General features: G+C 40.5%; 1 protein-coding gene across 4 annotated transcripts in view; it reads left to right on the top strand.

Moving 5' to 3' along the window:
• Nucleotides 1-16,473, top strand: part of LOC126367758 (uncharacterized) — a 48,536-nt gene that overhangs the window by 25,868 nt on the left and 6,195 nt on the right. For all 4 annotated transcript variants that reach the window (XR_007566509.1, XM_050011484.1, XM_050011483.1 and 1 more), the window contains exons 2-6: nucleotides 10,492-11,542; nucleotides 11,711-11,937; nucleotides 13,673-13,800; nucleotides 14,456-14,628; nucleotides 15,933-16,148. Coding sequence is in view for 3 of the 4 variants with exons in the window: in XM_050011484.1 (XP_049867441.1) it covers nucleotides 10,515-11,542; nucleotides 11,711-11,937; nucleotides 13,673-13,800; nucleotides 14,456-14,628; nucleotides 15,933-16,148 (1,772 nt within the window). In the remaining variant the exon portion in view is untranslated. The remainder of the gene's footprint in view (nucleotides 1-10,491; nucleotides 11,543-11,710; nucleotides 11,938-13,672; nucleotides 13,801-14,455; nucleotides 14,629-15,932; nucleotides 16,149-16,473) is intronic.

Here is a 16,473-nt window from a genome sequence, read left to right as displayed (position 1 = left end):
AAGAACAGTTCTGATTAGCATTAATTTAAAGTAAAAACCGTATCAAGTTCAAGGTAATTATGTCATCTATCAGCTTAATTATTATTTCGAGTTGCCAAATTGGGGCATATTTTTTTAGAAGCGTCGAATTTGGTTATAGCTTCGGCATCGCGTCATTTTCGATTTTATTAACATAGAATATTTATGAGTTCATAACTCCCATCTGATTTGGTCTGGAATAATGAAGGAATAATGTCATTGGGGCTCGTTATAAAGGCGCGGTGAGGACTTTAGGGGTGGGGTAGGGTATGGCAAATAATGCGGGACAGAGCCAGAGGCAAGCGAATTTCATACAAACGGACTTCGCGTGTCTCGGGTACTGAGGGGATGAAGTAAATCTATTTATATTCCTTCGGTTCGGTAGCTTGTCATACGTTGCACCTGAATTTAAAACTCGAATAATATTTCGGCCCCGTTTATCAGGTCCTTCTGTAAGCTTTATTTGTTGCTTATTTATTACATAAATTGTATATTAGTCCAATTATTCTGAAAACAGTTTTGTCGCTTTTTGAGTAAGTGATGTAAAGTTAATTTTGCGATTTCTTCATTATACTTATGATAAAGAAATTGATAATACATAGAGTTCATATCAGAATCAATAGGGAAACATTATTGGTTCTCAGGTAATTGTCCGCAGATGAAATAGGGAACGAGAGTAGGTAATTGTACTCGTGTAGCAGTGTGAGGGCATAGAATTTTATCAGAACTCGGAATGGTTCCCCTCACAACACCGGGTCGACAACAGATTTTGACTAAAACGGTAAATTACACATTATAGGGGCAACCCCGTGCCAAGCTGGGGGAACCACGAGGTTATTATCCTTAATCGTAACGTTGTTTCCTCCAAACTTTAGAACTCAACCTTGAAAACAAAAATTCAAGTTACACTCGCAAATATTTCTTTTAGCGGTTCTAAAAAGCATCATTATATTTTGTATTTTTTTTATTTATTTTATCTTTAAACCCTTTTGACCTGTTTCTCATATTCCGATATTAGTTTTAGTAGGTATTCGCCGTTATTAGGTATGTCCGTAATTATAAATAATAATTGTTAGACACTTAAATGTATGATCTGTCACCACTGAGTGGTCGGTCAAAAAATATGTATGGCTGCGTTTCTCCTTCCCCAAACATTTAAGTCTGTAATTACTTACAAATCAGCGAATCCGTGTCGGATATTACTTCATATCCGAATTAGTCTGTCGTATCCCTAGTACATACGTAGTACCGAGCCCTGCGTCCGGCCCCACCCTTTGCTAATGGCTACATGAACGGGTTATAAAGCAGCTTTTGTTGCCCTGTCACTGTTACAGGTACACAGTGAAGAAATATATATTATAGTGCTCCTTTTACTCTAAACGTAAATATTTTATCAGATTGTACGTTAGGACTTTAGGACGTTCAAAAACACTCGTGTGTTTTGTTCTTTCATCGATTGTGATAGATTAATTTCATGGTCAAGGATGAATAAAAATATCTTGAAATGTTCCATAAATACTGCTTATTTACACTAACCTACATTTAATGCGGTAGGCTTATAGTTGGTAACTTAACACTATAATACAAGATTAATATCTCTCTATTTAATATTTCTCTTAAAGCACAGAATACTAAAAGCGGCTGCATGTAGTCTACTGCGCATTTGTTTTCTACAGATTGCGGGTGTACTCACACCCAAAATATTATATATCTATATTATTTGCAAAATATTTGGTTAGAAGAAGAAGTAGAAAGGCCATACACAATGTATACCACGCAAGGATCAAACCACTGGAGGGTTAAAAAGGTAACATCAAAGCAATACATTTAAAAAACAATTTTGCAATTTGACTTGCGTATATAAAAGTATGTGCGCATTGTCAACAAAAGTCAAATAGCAATATTGCTTTTTTTAGGTTAGTAATTGTTTAAATGTGGCCTTTTTGACTCCCTGTTATGTATTAGTGATTGGTTGTATAATCTGGGATTATGATGGTTCTATTGTAACATGATGAGCTTTAAAGCTCTTTAAGCTGGCTTCAGAAAAAGTGGTATTATATTGGAATTCTACTTATTGTTTATTCTATGATTCTACCTAAATGGCTGATGAAAGGGAACGCTAGGAGCAAACATCTTAAAACTTATTTAACTGCTTGGGCTTGATTTATTATAAACAGGTATAATGTTTCTTATCGAAATCAAAAAGTATATAACCAGATGAGACACTTCGATAGAGATGTCCAAATTGATTTATCGATAACCAGAAATCGAGAAGAGCAAGTCGTGCAGAAGAAATCGTTACCAGTTCCTCAATGTCAATATTGACTGACATCATTGAGCTAACTGCGTCAATGTCAGTGAGGTGGTTGAAACGTATAATTAGAAACGAACTGCTCAGTGGGTTTATTTTTTTGTCTATTAATTAAATGTTAAGGATAAGGTAATACCTCTATAACACACGTTTGTTAATAAATACGTGATGTATTTATTTATACTGAAAATTATCAAGCAACGAAGGTGAGGCCACAAAATCCTGTTTGCTATTAGTTGGCCCAGTTTGCTACGTTAGATTAGTATTAGTATACCTATTTGGATTATTTTATGACCACTGTGTTCTGTTCGCTAGGCAGTAAGATATACTTAATTCGTTTGCCAAATAAATAGCATATCATAAGTTCACGACTAAATTCCCAATTCGGGTGGTCAGACAAAGAGAGGTACCTTCATCAATCGCATGATGAATTTAGTACCTACGCTTCACCGAGCTTTTCGTTAGACCAAAGGGATAGGTGGTGAGCCGTATCGCTTTCTATAATACTCGATAGGCAAACAACTGTGTTAGTAAAAGTTGCATTTAAGGTAAGGTAAATTAGTAACTCATTGGTGCAAGTCAAGTAACAGCCTCTGTGGTCTAGTGGTTAGAGCGTTAGGCTCACGATCTGGAGGTCCGGGTTCGATTCCCGATGGGGACATTGTCGAAATCACTTTGTGAGACTGCCCTTTGTTTGGTAAGGACTTTTCAGGCTTGAATCACCTGATTGTCCGAAAAAGTAAGATGATTCCGTGTTTCGGAGGGCACGTTAAGCCGTTGGTCCCGGCTACTAGCCGTAAAAACACCTCCACCAACCCGCATTGGAGCAGCGTGGTGGAGTATGCTCCATACCCCCTCCGGTTGATTGAGGGGAGGCCTGTGCCCAGCAGTGGGACGTATATAGGCTGTTTATGTGTGGTGCAAGTCCAGTACCGGGGGACGAACCGACACTCTCCGCTTGAGAAACAGACACTACGAAATCATACTTCATGACTTATAATCTTCGCATATGATGAAGTAGTTACGTCTCCCTTGAGCCATTTACAATAAAACCGTCCCAAAAAGTTTTTTTTTTAAATTAATGATAAGTATAATTGTGTATGATACATGTGTGTGTGCTTAACGTTAATCGAGTAAGAGGGTATCGTATTTAATTAGTGCCGCCTCCCACAGGGCGTCATAACTGGGAAGCTCATTGTTTGTTGGTTTTGAACTATAGGCATTACGTGATGACATTCGCTCGGGTAGCAACTGTACTAATGTCGGTATTTCATGATACAAGTATACCAATATCCGTACGTGTTATATTAGAAGCCTGTAATAATAGAACAGATGAATGTTCACCTCTATAGTGTATGTATTACTGTGGTAACTCTCTTTTAAATTACAATAAAGGGACAAGATTAGAATTACAGGATTCCTTAACAAGCTTCGAGATTCGAGACCCTCGTTTACCTTTGTCGTCTAAAAGAAAAACATACTTACAAATGAAATATAAAAACAAACTAAGTTAGAACTATTAAATTAGCAGGATATAAAGCAAAATGCCTACACACTGAGCAAAACTAAACGGAAACTTAGTTCTAAACTATTCAGCCAGACTACTTCAGACCGTTTTCTCATCCAAGTTTCAAGTAAGTTACATACATCGCAAGAATTGAATTTTGGAGTAACTTTACTAGAATTGGAGTAATTTTACTAAATATTTTACTACTTACTACTACTCACTTACTTACTCACTCTCTACTTACTTTACTCTCTCTCTTATTCTTTCTCTTTTCTTAATTATTTTACTCTTTTTTTACACTTATTTATGAATATTTAAAACATCCTGTGTATACAATTTGACTAGCCTCCCTCTATGAGCCAGACGTGGTATGGAGCATACTTATTCTACCATTCTGCTCTGACGAATTTGCAACCATTTTAATAGGAGTATTGTTTTCTTATATTGGATTTTATCAAAATATGATAAGTACGCACGTTGTTTTCGTTTCCGGCTTACGGGTTTCCGGCCCAACGCTTATGTTCATGATATCTTCGTAAAGTATGGTTCGATTACTTACTCGACTTCGACTAAACCATTTAGCAGCGTAATATAGCAATAAAGGTTTTAGTAATTTTTTGTTTTAAACCATGGATTGAACGAAACTGTATTTAAATATACTCTTTTGCTAGTATATAATGTTAGCATTAGAAGTACGCTAACGTCCAAAACAAACGAAATGTTTGCCAAAACACATCCGGCACATGGAACCCGTTTTAAAAAAAAACATGGTGCAACGACCTTGTGATCACCCGTGAAAGGACGTATGTGTAAAAAACATACTGGTTGCGGTAGATTTACGTATATTAGCTGTAACATTTTCGATGCGATTTATGTAAATTACAAATAAGAGAACTAAAAAATATAATGTTAATGTTGACAGTTGCAATATAAAAAAATACCTTAAAAAAGGTTATAAAAATATTAATTCTTTACTTTTTAATTAATTTTACATTTATCAGCGTTTTTTACTACAGTCTACGAGTAATGAAACTAATTAAACCACGCTCATTTTAACAACGGATCAATAACTTTTCAAATAATATTGGCTCCATTGACTAATATTTTGCCAACGTCCACCATGGAGAAATATGTATTGTGTTTGTTGAAGGGCAATCTCTCAAACGACAGAGCTGTGATACATCGTAAAATCGGGACACAAAAGAAGAAAAAAGCCAATTTATTTTATAGTTATAGTAATTTTATTATTTCAAAAGGTCGTCTAGTCTAGACAAGTTTTAATAAAACTAAGGGCGTTTTCGCACTGCAGTAATGTGTTATGGATGTAGTAAGATCTTAGATCGGATTAGAATATTCTTATCAGATCCGAGTCCTCAAAATAAACGACGGATCGGAATTGGGCATAGAACTATTTGTATGGTAGCTTAGGCACTGCATCCAATATCCGATATCCCTAAGTTATTTTCTACTATCCGTCTTCTCAGACGGGATCAGATAAGAATTGGATGTAGTACGGAAGCGCCCTAAGGCTAAGGTTTCTAGTTTTAGTGTGGAAGGTATTTCCTAACTTGTTATTTTCAAGGGAGGTGAACAGTAGGTAAATGACAGCCTGTACCAGTCACAACGACAAAATACAAAATTACAGGTAAAGTTATACCAATTCTCGTAGGCAGAAATAGAAATAACTTTATTCACATGGCTGAAGTCATTACATGGAAGCTTAACGAAAAAAGTAGAACATTTTAGTTATTGTGTAGCCCGTCGTGGTTGAGCTATCTAGATTCTAAATCTGGAGATGACGGCTAGAGCAATATACTCGTTACTCATTTTTTTGCCTCTTTCTGGGTAAAAAACATCAGCCATTATACCACGGTATTCGCTGTGGCGGCGTCCGAAACATTTAATTTCATACTCGCATTGTTACGTTGCTACATTTTTTGTCCTCGTGATCATTCCAAGTTGTAATTTGATCCACCTGTACCTAATTGAGATAATTACGAAAATGAACTACGTACCTGTTTATTTGAACATGTGAATATGTCGTTTATTGTTAAAATAACATTATTATTGAGGTAAATGGCGCCGCATGTCTTTTTCTTATTAGAAATTACAAAAATAGGTATGAAGCGGCAGCTTGGTAAAAGGGTACTTGTATTTTGAACTCTGTCCTGACAGAATGGCCACCACATACTCAGCCGGCGAGGAGTGAACGTATTCTTATTATACACCAATGCCTACCCGTTTGGGGATACGGGCCTAATGCTATGTTATGAATCGCCACCATTTACTTAATATGACTTTAAGAAATTCAAAATTAATTAAACGTTCCAAAATTTTGTTCGCTACGGTTCGTTTAGTACACGTCTTTATGTCAGTTACACTGTAAACGGGGAATTCCAGTTCTGAACGATAAAGTATGTCGCACGCGTGGTGCAATCAAGGACAAAATGAAGTAAAACGCTGGTAGATATATGTATGTCGTGGTCAGATCTTAGAATTGATCATTTCATGAAATGGTCATATTTCATAAAACAAACCATATGCAAATATTAATAATACAAACCTTAAGTTTAAGTATACTTATAACTTTGGATATTATTGGAGATTTTTTTTACCAATGAATAGGTAACGTGTAGAATTCGGGTTACTCTTTTTACTTACTGCGAACCACATCCAATATCCATCCGGTCTGTGGAAGACTATTATTATCTAAAATAATCAAAATCATGGACTTAATTAAGTTACTGTTCATGTCATAGATATAGGATTTTGTCGCGCCCTAAGTTTATGTAATTGACGTTAGCCCAGATCTCTAGTATATTATGTTTATATAGTTTGCTTAGATATGCTGCGAATCATTATTGGCCGAAATGTATATCTTTGCACTGGACAATAGTGTAAACAACGGTTACACTGCTTGCTCATGTAGCAGTAAATCCCCACAGAATTTACTAATTTTGTGTATATTTCTCTAGACATTATTTACAGTCATCTACATAAACATATTTGATCATTCACAGACTACAGCTTGTCAATACATTCAGCGAATACTTGACATGGCTATTTGGGACTTCTTATGTTTTTGTTAGGTGATTCGTGTGTTAAATGATCTGATAAATAAGTTTAGTTTCTTAATGGCCCTGATTCCTGCAGACACCTCTTATTTCTTTTATACCTGTCACTTTCTTATCCGCCGAAAAGGAAACAGACATACTTAGGTACTACATAAACATATTTGACGCATAGGTACTCTGCTCTGTTGTTGCGAAGTTCATATTTTGTTATAAGTCTTTTAAGCTGAACAACCCGAATAAATAAAAAAGCTACCAAATTCCGTTAGTAACTAAACCAACGAGTTTCCGAATGTGTGCCAAATTAAACCGTTGCCGTTGCTACAAAGTGTCGTACAATCAACTTATTTATTGTGGTTAGGATGTCCACAACGAGGATAATTTAGTCGTTGGCTGTCGACAGTAGAAGTCAAGAACATGACCCTTATTCCATACAAAGCGTATTGAAGATGTTTTTTGTTTAGAATATCCTGTGCTGTGAATATCTTCGTGACAACACACTAATGAAAACCGGAATTTCTAATTATCTACATCCACTGTTTAGGAAATTAGAAATATTCCCTTCTGTTTAACTAGCGTCTGATCCCCCTTCTTTTGTAGCTATTATAGGTACTAGTTAGAGAGTAATTAAATTACGCATGAGTCTGTAGTTTACCTATTTTCGGGCTTCCTGTGAAACGCGCGTAAATATTTATCCGAACTAGAATAAATATTGCTTCAACGGAGCTTTAAAACCAAAAAGAGTTGAATAATCTCTGGTTTTATTTTTATATTTACAGGTTAAATAAAAAAGGTATTCCATTTTAATATAAGCTAGAAGCTTAGCAGAATGAATACTCAAGATCTTTTTGTGGCTTTGAAAATCTTCCTTACCTTTCATTTTTCTTTTCATTCAAGTTTTAGTCGTTGAAACCACGGAAACCTGTACGAGTATATAGGTAGATAGATTATATAAAGCTATATATGTTCTGTATTGTTTTCATTGCGAAGTGAATATTAGTTGTATGCATTAAAAACCAATATTGCTATTTGACATTTGTTGACCTTGCGCACTTTTATATTCGCAAATGTCAATTTGCAATATTGCTTTTTAGATAAATTGCTTCGATGTAGAACTAGAACGTCAGGTACGTTCAGTTACAAGACAGGGCTCAGTCTTCGAGTCTAATAGGTCAGCTGAATTGTCATCGTAACCATTTTAGACCCCACATCTTCCATAGACACTGAGTCTGGTCATATCTCACGCTATTGCGAATTCTATAACCGTTTCCACAGCTCATGAAATCGCTATGTCCTAGATACGGAAATATCATCAATCCCAATTCCATCACATGATAGTACAGTACATTCCAATTACCCTGGGAACCTAGGCAGAGTCCAAGCTTCTCTCGGATATTGACTGACGTTAGTCACGAATGACACGCACTGTGCGATTTAATGGCAGAATACATTTGTTCTTGTTGTACGACGCCAAACGTCCGATTTCACATGCAATTTGTTTTCAATGCATCGCCATGCGTTAACCTAGATCCGTAGCGTTGGGTATAGCGTCAAATATCTGGGATTTTCGTTTAAAATGGTTTTGATGCGAATATTCTTTCGACACGAAGAATAAATTTAAATCCTTCCCCTTCCGATGTACAATTTGTGAATAAATATGGTTGATACTATTGTACATACATAAACTTACGCCCGTAATACCTAATGGGGTGGACAGAGCCCCAAATAATCAGAGACAAATTGCTACGAAGCTTCATTATACGAAGTCCTAATAAAGCGAAATTGCGGTGAATCAATGAAACTAAGACTCAATATCATTTACTTAGTTTCTTCCTGCTTGACAAAGAAAACACAATATGTTTTCAAAGAAATGAGGTAGTATTTCTCAGCCTATAATAAAATTGTTCTTCAAACGGACAGCTAATATATTATGTCTTACGTGGAATACATTAAGTTTCGCAAACTTCAGTGTATACAGATAGAACGCTTCGAATCGTGCTTTGATTGTTCAAAGTATAATGTAATATATGCTTATCATGAATATTAAGAGATTGAATACCTTATTTATATTGAAGATGTGATGCGGGCTATTGAAAGTTACTCGAGTAGAAACTGCTGAACAGGATGTTTAGCTCTAATTGTTTTCTTTTTATTTGAAAGATCAACAAATGTTTCTAGAGATTTATGCTTATCTCATAGGTCAAGAATTACATCAACTCTAATTTAGACGTGATCGGTAATGTACGATTGTGCATTATTATAAGACGATATTCAATAACAAGTCTAGTCCGCCTGTGGCGTTTGTCTTTCGTTTTTGAATAGTCAGCTTGTACTTTCTATAGTTATATCGCTTTCGTTATAAGACGTAACGAGTGGCGACTAAGACCTTCGCCATGGCCTTTCTAACTCGTTAATTAATGGCCGGGCAGCACAGGCGGCTGTATCGCCGGTAAAAATAAACCTTGTGATTAATATACAGTGGGTGCGCAGACGGCGCGTCGCGGCACTAACCGTGACAAATTGAGGAGCGAGCCATCCGAATGGGTGCTCGCACTTCCATGCTTGCATTTGAATAGTTCGGCTTTGATGCCCCCCAGTGCGATGACCTCACAGTACCCTGTTGAGTTTATTCCATCCTATCAATCAATGCGCTCTTTGCATTTGCTGACTCGTGTTCTAATCCAGTTGAATAAAAGTGAATGCCTTATCGTCTAAACAATAATCTCAAGCCGATAGGGTCCATTCTATGTCGGCAAACATCGGCGTCGTCTGCTATCGGACATTCATTACAAAACATATGATAAAGTGATAGAGCTAGTGGCGTGATGTTGAACACGATTAATTTTGCTTTTCAATTATAGATAGACAATGTTTTATTGCATTTCTCAACGATAAGAATGTGCTTTTAATAAGGTCATTACAACAAGAATTAACAAAAAGTAGCCCTCGTCTATAATAGCGATTTACTGGGACTATTTTTATCGTGAGTAAAATGTTGAGGTAAAATTGGTATTGTGTTGATATGAATAGCCTCTGTGAGGCGATTGCGGGCAGCCTCCGCGCCTGGGAACCGCTTTGTGTCGCTCCCCACTCGGGGAGACCTATCGCAATGCGTCGATAGGTTTTGCTTATTGTTCCCTGTAGTTTCACCATTAGATGTAAATGTATACTTGGTTTTATTATACGTACCAGCTACTTGCAAGTTTTACCTTGTCTTGCGAGTGAAACAGGTAAACCTATTGTGATGCGCATGCAAAATGAAGCCATAAAACCTCTACGGTTTGCTGGGTACCATATTAGCTATTTCTCACAAGGTTTATGTGTTTCGACTAAAATATTTAGTACAATTACGGTTGGTCTAGAATTTATCGAGGTAATACGGTATTAGAATGGTGGACAATCGCGACATTGAATATCTAGTTGCTCCCTAGAGGATACCGCGAAGTGCCTGGAGGCTTGTGGGCAAACAATGACTATTGTGTATAATACGCTGCTGCATAGCACTGATATCTATTTATCTCTCATAAGAATGTTCAGAACGTCAAATATTTCGTTAGAATTCATAAGTGATCTTTTTGTTACAGATCATGTGACTTAGCAAACCAAGATGGAAGAAGGCACTACCACAGCTGGTGAGGTTACACAACCTCCGCCAACTGACACGCAAACTGTTGAGGTGTCCACTGAAACGGAGTCTGAAAGCAAAGAGCCGGTTACTTGTGGTGACACATTAAACCAAGATGAAAGCGGTATCGGTCTGGAAGTGGTCGACGATGCTAAAGATGTTATAGAAGTAAAGGAAACGTTGGTGGAGAATGAGCCGTGTGAGGTGAACGATGATGTGCGGTCGCTGGGCGATCTGGACAGTTTGCCGGCGGGGGACGAGCTGGCGCTGGGTGCTGCGGGCAGCGACAGTGGGGTGGAGGGGTGCGGCCGCGCGCTCAGCAGCGGCGGCGGCTCGCGGTCGTGCGCCTCCAGTGTGGTCTCGTGTGGCTCCGGCTGCGGCTCTGAGAGCTCCTCCCTCGCCGGCGCGCCGCCCCGCCCCCGCCGCCGCGTCAACGTCACCGTCACCGAACCCAAGCGCAGCTCTCCCGTCGGGTCCTCCACGCCCCGCCCCGTCACCGCACCCAGAGGGCCAAACCTCGCGACCAGGGACCGTGCGAGGAGTAGAGAGAAACCGACTCCGCCTGAAAAACCTAGGCCTTTAACGCCTAAACCGCGAATCCGTCCTACCACCGATTTGCCTAATCTCGTCCGCGAGAGCCCTGCATTGCGTGCCAAACCTACTAAGACTTCCGCGGCTAGATGCCGGACACCGAACTCGCCGAGCGAGGAGAAGCGGTGGCCAACGTGCGCGCCGCGATTGTCATCCGTTTCAGACGCTAGCGCCACTCGAGTGGCGGCTGACAAGTATGGAACATTACCGAGGAGACGAAGGGAAAACGACCAGGAAGGATCGCCAAAGCATGATATTACGCCGCCACAATCGAGGCGACCCACCGTCACCCGGTCAGTGTCGTCGAGGTCAACAACGAAGACGCGAGTGAGGATATACGCGGAGAAGGTGTCACAGACTGTGCTCGTAGGAACTGATGTTGAAGCGGCATTGGCTGGACTCGTACCTAACATTGAAAGGTCAGTTCAAATAATTCAATTTATTTTTTAATTTTTAAATGAGTGAAATTATTACTTGAGTGTTTCGAAATATAATCCACACATTTTTATTTGCCGGTATCAGTCCCCATACACCTTTGTATCAGCCTTTGTGTCAGCCTACTAAAACAAAAACTATCAACTCGACAGTCGCGTGGAGGTGTCTCGCTGCCACCGCGGCGTGCAAGCATCGTCTCGAGACGTGGAGCTGGCGCGGCTGACGGCGGCGGCGGCGGCGGCCGAGGCTGCGGCGGCCGAGGAGCGCGAACGGAGACAGCAGGCGGAGGCCCAGCTCGCTGCGGAGCGCGCCGCCCGGCTCGCTGCCATCGCCGAGCTCGAGAGCAACTCGCAGCGGCTGCTGGAGCTCGCCGGAGCTGGTCAGTATACTGCCATCCTCAAGACAGCTGGCGGAGGCCCAACTGTCATCATCATGAGATAACTGCCGCAGCCACAGTTCTGTAACACGTCGCCAACCTGTCCGTTATAACGTCGAGTCATGCTAATGATTAGAATGACAGTAGAGCAGATATATCGTATATATATCGCCTAGCGCGAAAAGACGAGAGATTCGTCTCTTTCGCACTAACGGTATACAACTTAGTACGAAAGATACGAGAGATATGTCGCTGTCATCACGCTACGTTAAAAGGGATATAGTCTACCATGATTATGTATGGCAGATAAAATGTGATCAAGTCGCCTAGTAGAATAGAACGTATTCAACTCATATATTTTTAACAACTTTTACCATTTATACCTTCAATACACACAAGATGCTTCATAGTAAAAATATTTACATAAAAGTACTTCATAAAACCGAATCAAACCAATATGTATTACCGAAGGAAACAGAAGGAAAAACGAGAGAAAATATGACTCCCATCTACCATTTCCCCTCTTCTAACTTCCCAAATAGCGCGATTTATATCGTATTCTTATCGCCGAGGACGTAAATGACGTCCAATAAATAATCGCACTTCAGAAATTGGGGCAGAACGAATTGTAACGAATTGTTTTGGCTAGACCTAATTCGAGCACTACGTCCCAGCAGGAGATAATAAGATTGAAACTGGGATAGAACTCTATTATCCGTAATTTCCACGTTTTGTTCCATTTGTAGTATGCGAAGATGTGAAAATTCAGTGACAAACGGATAAACTACCATTTTCAATTCTCGTCGATCGTTTTTATCGACACATAATCTTTGCCAGAAAACTGCCAAACAAGTTACGGATACAAATGAATACAATAAGCGTTATATTGTATTTTCGATTTAGTTCCATACAACCTAGTAAAGTTTGATTTCATACAATACTTCTTTTTTTTCTTCTTCTTTTTTTATGTATTTGGGGCGTGTTTTAGTCTAGCTAGACCTAATTCTATTCCATTATCTAAATAGCAAACTGACTCGTGATTGAGTGTGTCTGGTCTGTTTATCTAGATTAAGATCAGTTAATCAATTAGTTGATTCCTTATTATCATTTATTAATTACTTGTTTTCATGAATTTGTAGTCGGGAACGAAATAAAAAAAAATGTTGTTCATTGCTTATCAAATCCCAGAAATGTCGTAGAGTAGAAGCCGATTGAGATCTTTTATAGGTAATTATAAGTGATGAATTAGGGTCTCCCATACCGTATAATTACAAGTGTTTGTAAGTGACGTATTCTTACCCAATCACGTTGTAAGCTCGGTTTTTAATTGTAAATGAGTTTTTATCTTGATCCGGTCTGATGGGAAACCATCCATCGTCGAGTCATTCACTCACCCTAAATACTTATGCAAACATTTATTATACGAACTCGGGTTGTAAATGTTCTATTCTGTAAAACACAATAACATACACAATACGCGTCAGTAAAGTACATATCTTAGGACATTTAGTTAGTTAAATTGTTAACTTAGTTAAATCGTAAACTTTATTTAGTTCCTGTTATTATTATTATAGTGATGTGTCTGTGTGCGTCCATAATTATTATTAGCAGACGTACCGTAATTTTTCGTATGTGTATTTGTATTGTGTGTTTGTATATACCGCTGTTAATACACCATAATAAATGCATACGCTAATTATGATATTTTATAAAATATTTTTTTTATTATTTCCCACAGGCGCAGGCGCCGGTGCCGACGGGTGTCTACGTGCACTGGAAGAGCAGATACGTGCGGCCGCCGAACTGGCGGCGAGACAACGTGCGGAGATAGACACTCTGCGTGCGCACGCCGACAACATGCAACGGGTTTGTTTTGTATTACAATTATTTACCAGCGATCTTATGGATATGAAGTTTCCGATTTTGGAAGTTATTACTGGTGTCATATGAAATAATTTCGGATTATCCGTTCGTTTTAGATGGTTTGGGATACGGATATTAAATAATTTCAGATTATCCGTTAGCTTCGGATATTTTTGGATACGGTATCTCCGTAAATAGATTTTTTCAAGAATTATAAAAGTAAAACACAAATAGAGAAATTATTTGACTTTTTTAGGGAAAAATAGGGCAGTGGTTTGACTTTTTTTAGGGAAATGTTTTTTCACAGAGTACTGCACAGAAAGAGACAGACGATCTCTGTCGCGGCGAGAAAGAGTCGCGTGCTTACGGTGCTAGGCCCGTAAGCAATTTATCTTCCGGGGTAATTTATCTTGAGGGGGACCTATGCTATGACTTATAATGATGAATTGCTTCGTTGTGGCCTTTTTACCCCCCCCAGCGGGCCTAGCACCGTAAGCACGCGACTCTTTCTCGCCGCGACAGAGATCGTATGTCTCTTTCTGTGCTTTACTGTGAGAGAGTGACGTGAGACGTATGTCGAGGCGAGAAAGAGTCGCGCGCTTACGGTGCTAAGCTCGCTGGTCTGCTAACCTAAACATTATGGTAACTATTGTTGCAGGAGGCGTGTAGCGCCCGCGAGGCGGCGCGGCAGACAGAGGCGCGGCTCGCGGAGGCGGAGCGCGAGGCGGGCGAGATGCAGGACTTCCTCGCCGCCGAGACGGGGGCCCTCACTGACTCGCTGCGGGACGCCGAGGCGGAGGTCGCGCGTCTCTCAGCAGAGCTCGACCGACGGTAACGTTACTTTCAATAGAATACATCATCATCATCAGCCGTACGACGCCCACTGCTGGGCATAGGCCTCCCCCAAGGATCTCCACGACGATTGGTCCTGCGCTGCCCGCATCCAGCGGCTTCCCGCGACCTTCACCAGATCGTCGGTCCACCTTGAAGCGGGCCTACCCACTGAGCGTCGTCCGACACGTGGTCGCCATTCTATAACCTTTCCGCCCCAGCGGCCATAGGTTCTCCTCGCTGTGTCCTGCCCACTGCCACTTCAGCTTGGCAATTCTCCGAGCTATGTCGGTGACTTTAGTTCTCCTGCGGATCTCCTCATTTCTGATTCGATCGAGCAGGGAAATACCGAGCATAGCTCACTCCATTGCCCGCTGAGCGACACAGAGCCTCCTCACGAGACAATACAATACAAATACACTTTATTGCACCAAAATAAAAAGAAATAATTACAAAAAGACTCGTAACTAAGTACATGGCAAATGGCGGCCTTATCGCTTAAAGCGATACTGCGGTTACTTCTGTACCATGGAAAATAGGTGTTAAGACGCGAAGTCCGGTTGCGGAAATTGGCTTGCGAATACCAGTTACCATTTCTGACCTTAGATTGGTCATTGAATTCATTAGCCCTGGTCTGATGTAGGGTTATTATTAAGCTGCTAAGGTTTTCTGACATGGCGCATGTAACGATTACGTATTGACACTATTTTTATTCTTGTATAAATTCCAATAACCTATACGCAGTGGCCATATGTATACCCGAGGAATGTGTTTTCGGAGGTATGTGACCTAAGCTTTAATCGGGCTGGCTTTCCTTTCGGGTTGGAAGGCAGTCACTTTTGTAAACATTTGGAACTAGCAAGTGTAGTTAGGTCCTTGAGGCATTGGATAATGGGTGGGAGTCTTAACTGTTTTAGAAAGTAGGTGTTCATAGCGTACAGACGCCGCTTGTTTTTGTCACTTGCCACTTGTTGTTGATAAATTACATACATTTTTATGTTTAACCCTAAAAACAGATATAAGATAATGTGATATACTGGTGATAATTTCAGTAGCAACCACCTAATTTTTGTCATTTTCTTGTCCGCTGAAAAGGAAAGGGACGGATGATTAAGGATCTGTGGAACTATTCAAAATCGCCATTTGCTGGAGCTAGAAGACTGATCGCACGCGACAGAACCGACGACGCGATAGCGTGCGGTCGCGCTCTTTTACTCTAGAAAATTACTGAAGTATAGGATAGTGCTATATGAGACGCTGCCAGATTTGGTTTAACGCCTAAACAAGTGAAATGTTGGCGGCAGGCGCGCGGAGTGCCGGCAGCTGGTGCGCATGTGCGAGCAGCGGCGGCAGGAGGCGCTGGCGGCGGCGGCGCGCGCGCGGGGCGGGGGCGCGGGCGCGGCCGCGGCGCTGGACGCGCTGGCGCGCCGCCTGCGCGCGCTGGCCGCCGCCGTGCTGCGCGCCTGCCAGCTGCCGCCCGACGCCGCGCTGCCCAGCGTCTACCACAACGACGCCTTCAGGTGACACACACACAGTTCACGCCGGAGGAGACCGACAGCTAACTCACTGACTAACGGAAAACACAGATCCCATAGATATATAACAGGGAGACATAAATGAAAGCAACACAACATTTAAAACTAAAAAACAACATAAAGCAACGTTTCCGTTTCGCCCAGTGAGTGAGGATATCGGAAGCCCAAATCCTCCTTTGCCATCCCCCCCCCCAATAGTAGGTGTCTATAGACGACGGTGATTCCTTACCATCAGGCGTTCCGCCTGCTCGTTTGCCCCCTATATTTGTTTTTTGTAAAATTATTCGACACAATACCATTCTTCATTAAA

The sequence above is a fragment of the Pectinophora gossypiella genome, chromosome 6 (genome assembly GCF_024362695.1).
Source record: "Pectinophora gossypiella chromosome 6, ilPecGoss1.1, whole genome shotgun sequence".
Taxonomy (NCBI): domain Eukaryota; kingdom Metazoa; phylum Arthropoda; class Insecta; order Lepidoptera; family Gelechiidae; genus Pectinophora; species Pectinophora gossypiella.
The sequence above is the reverse complement of the archived record's forward strand: the minus strand, read 5'-3'. Positions and strand labels throughout refer to the sequence as shown.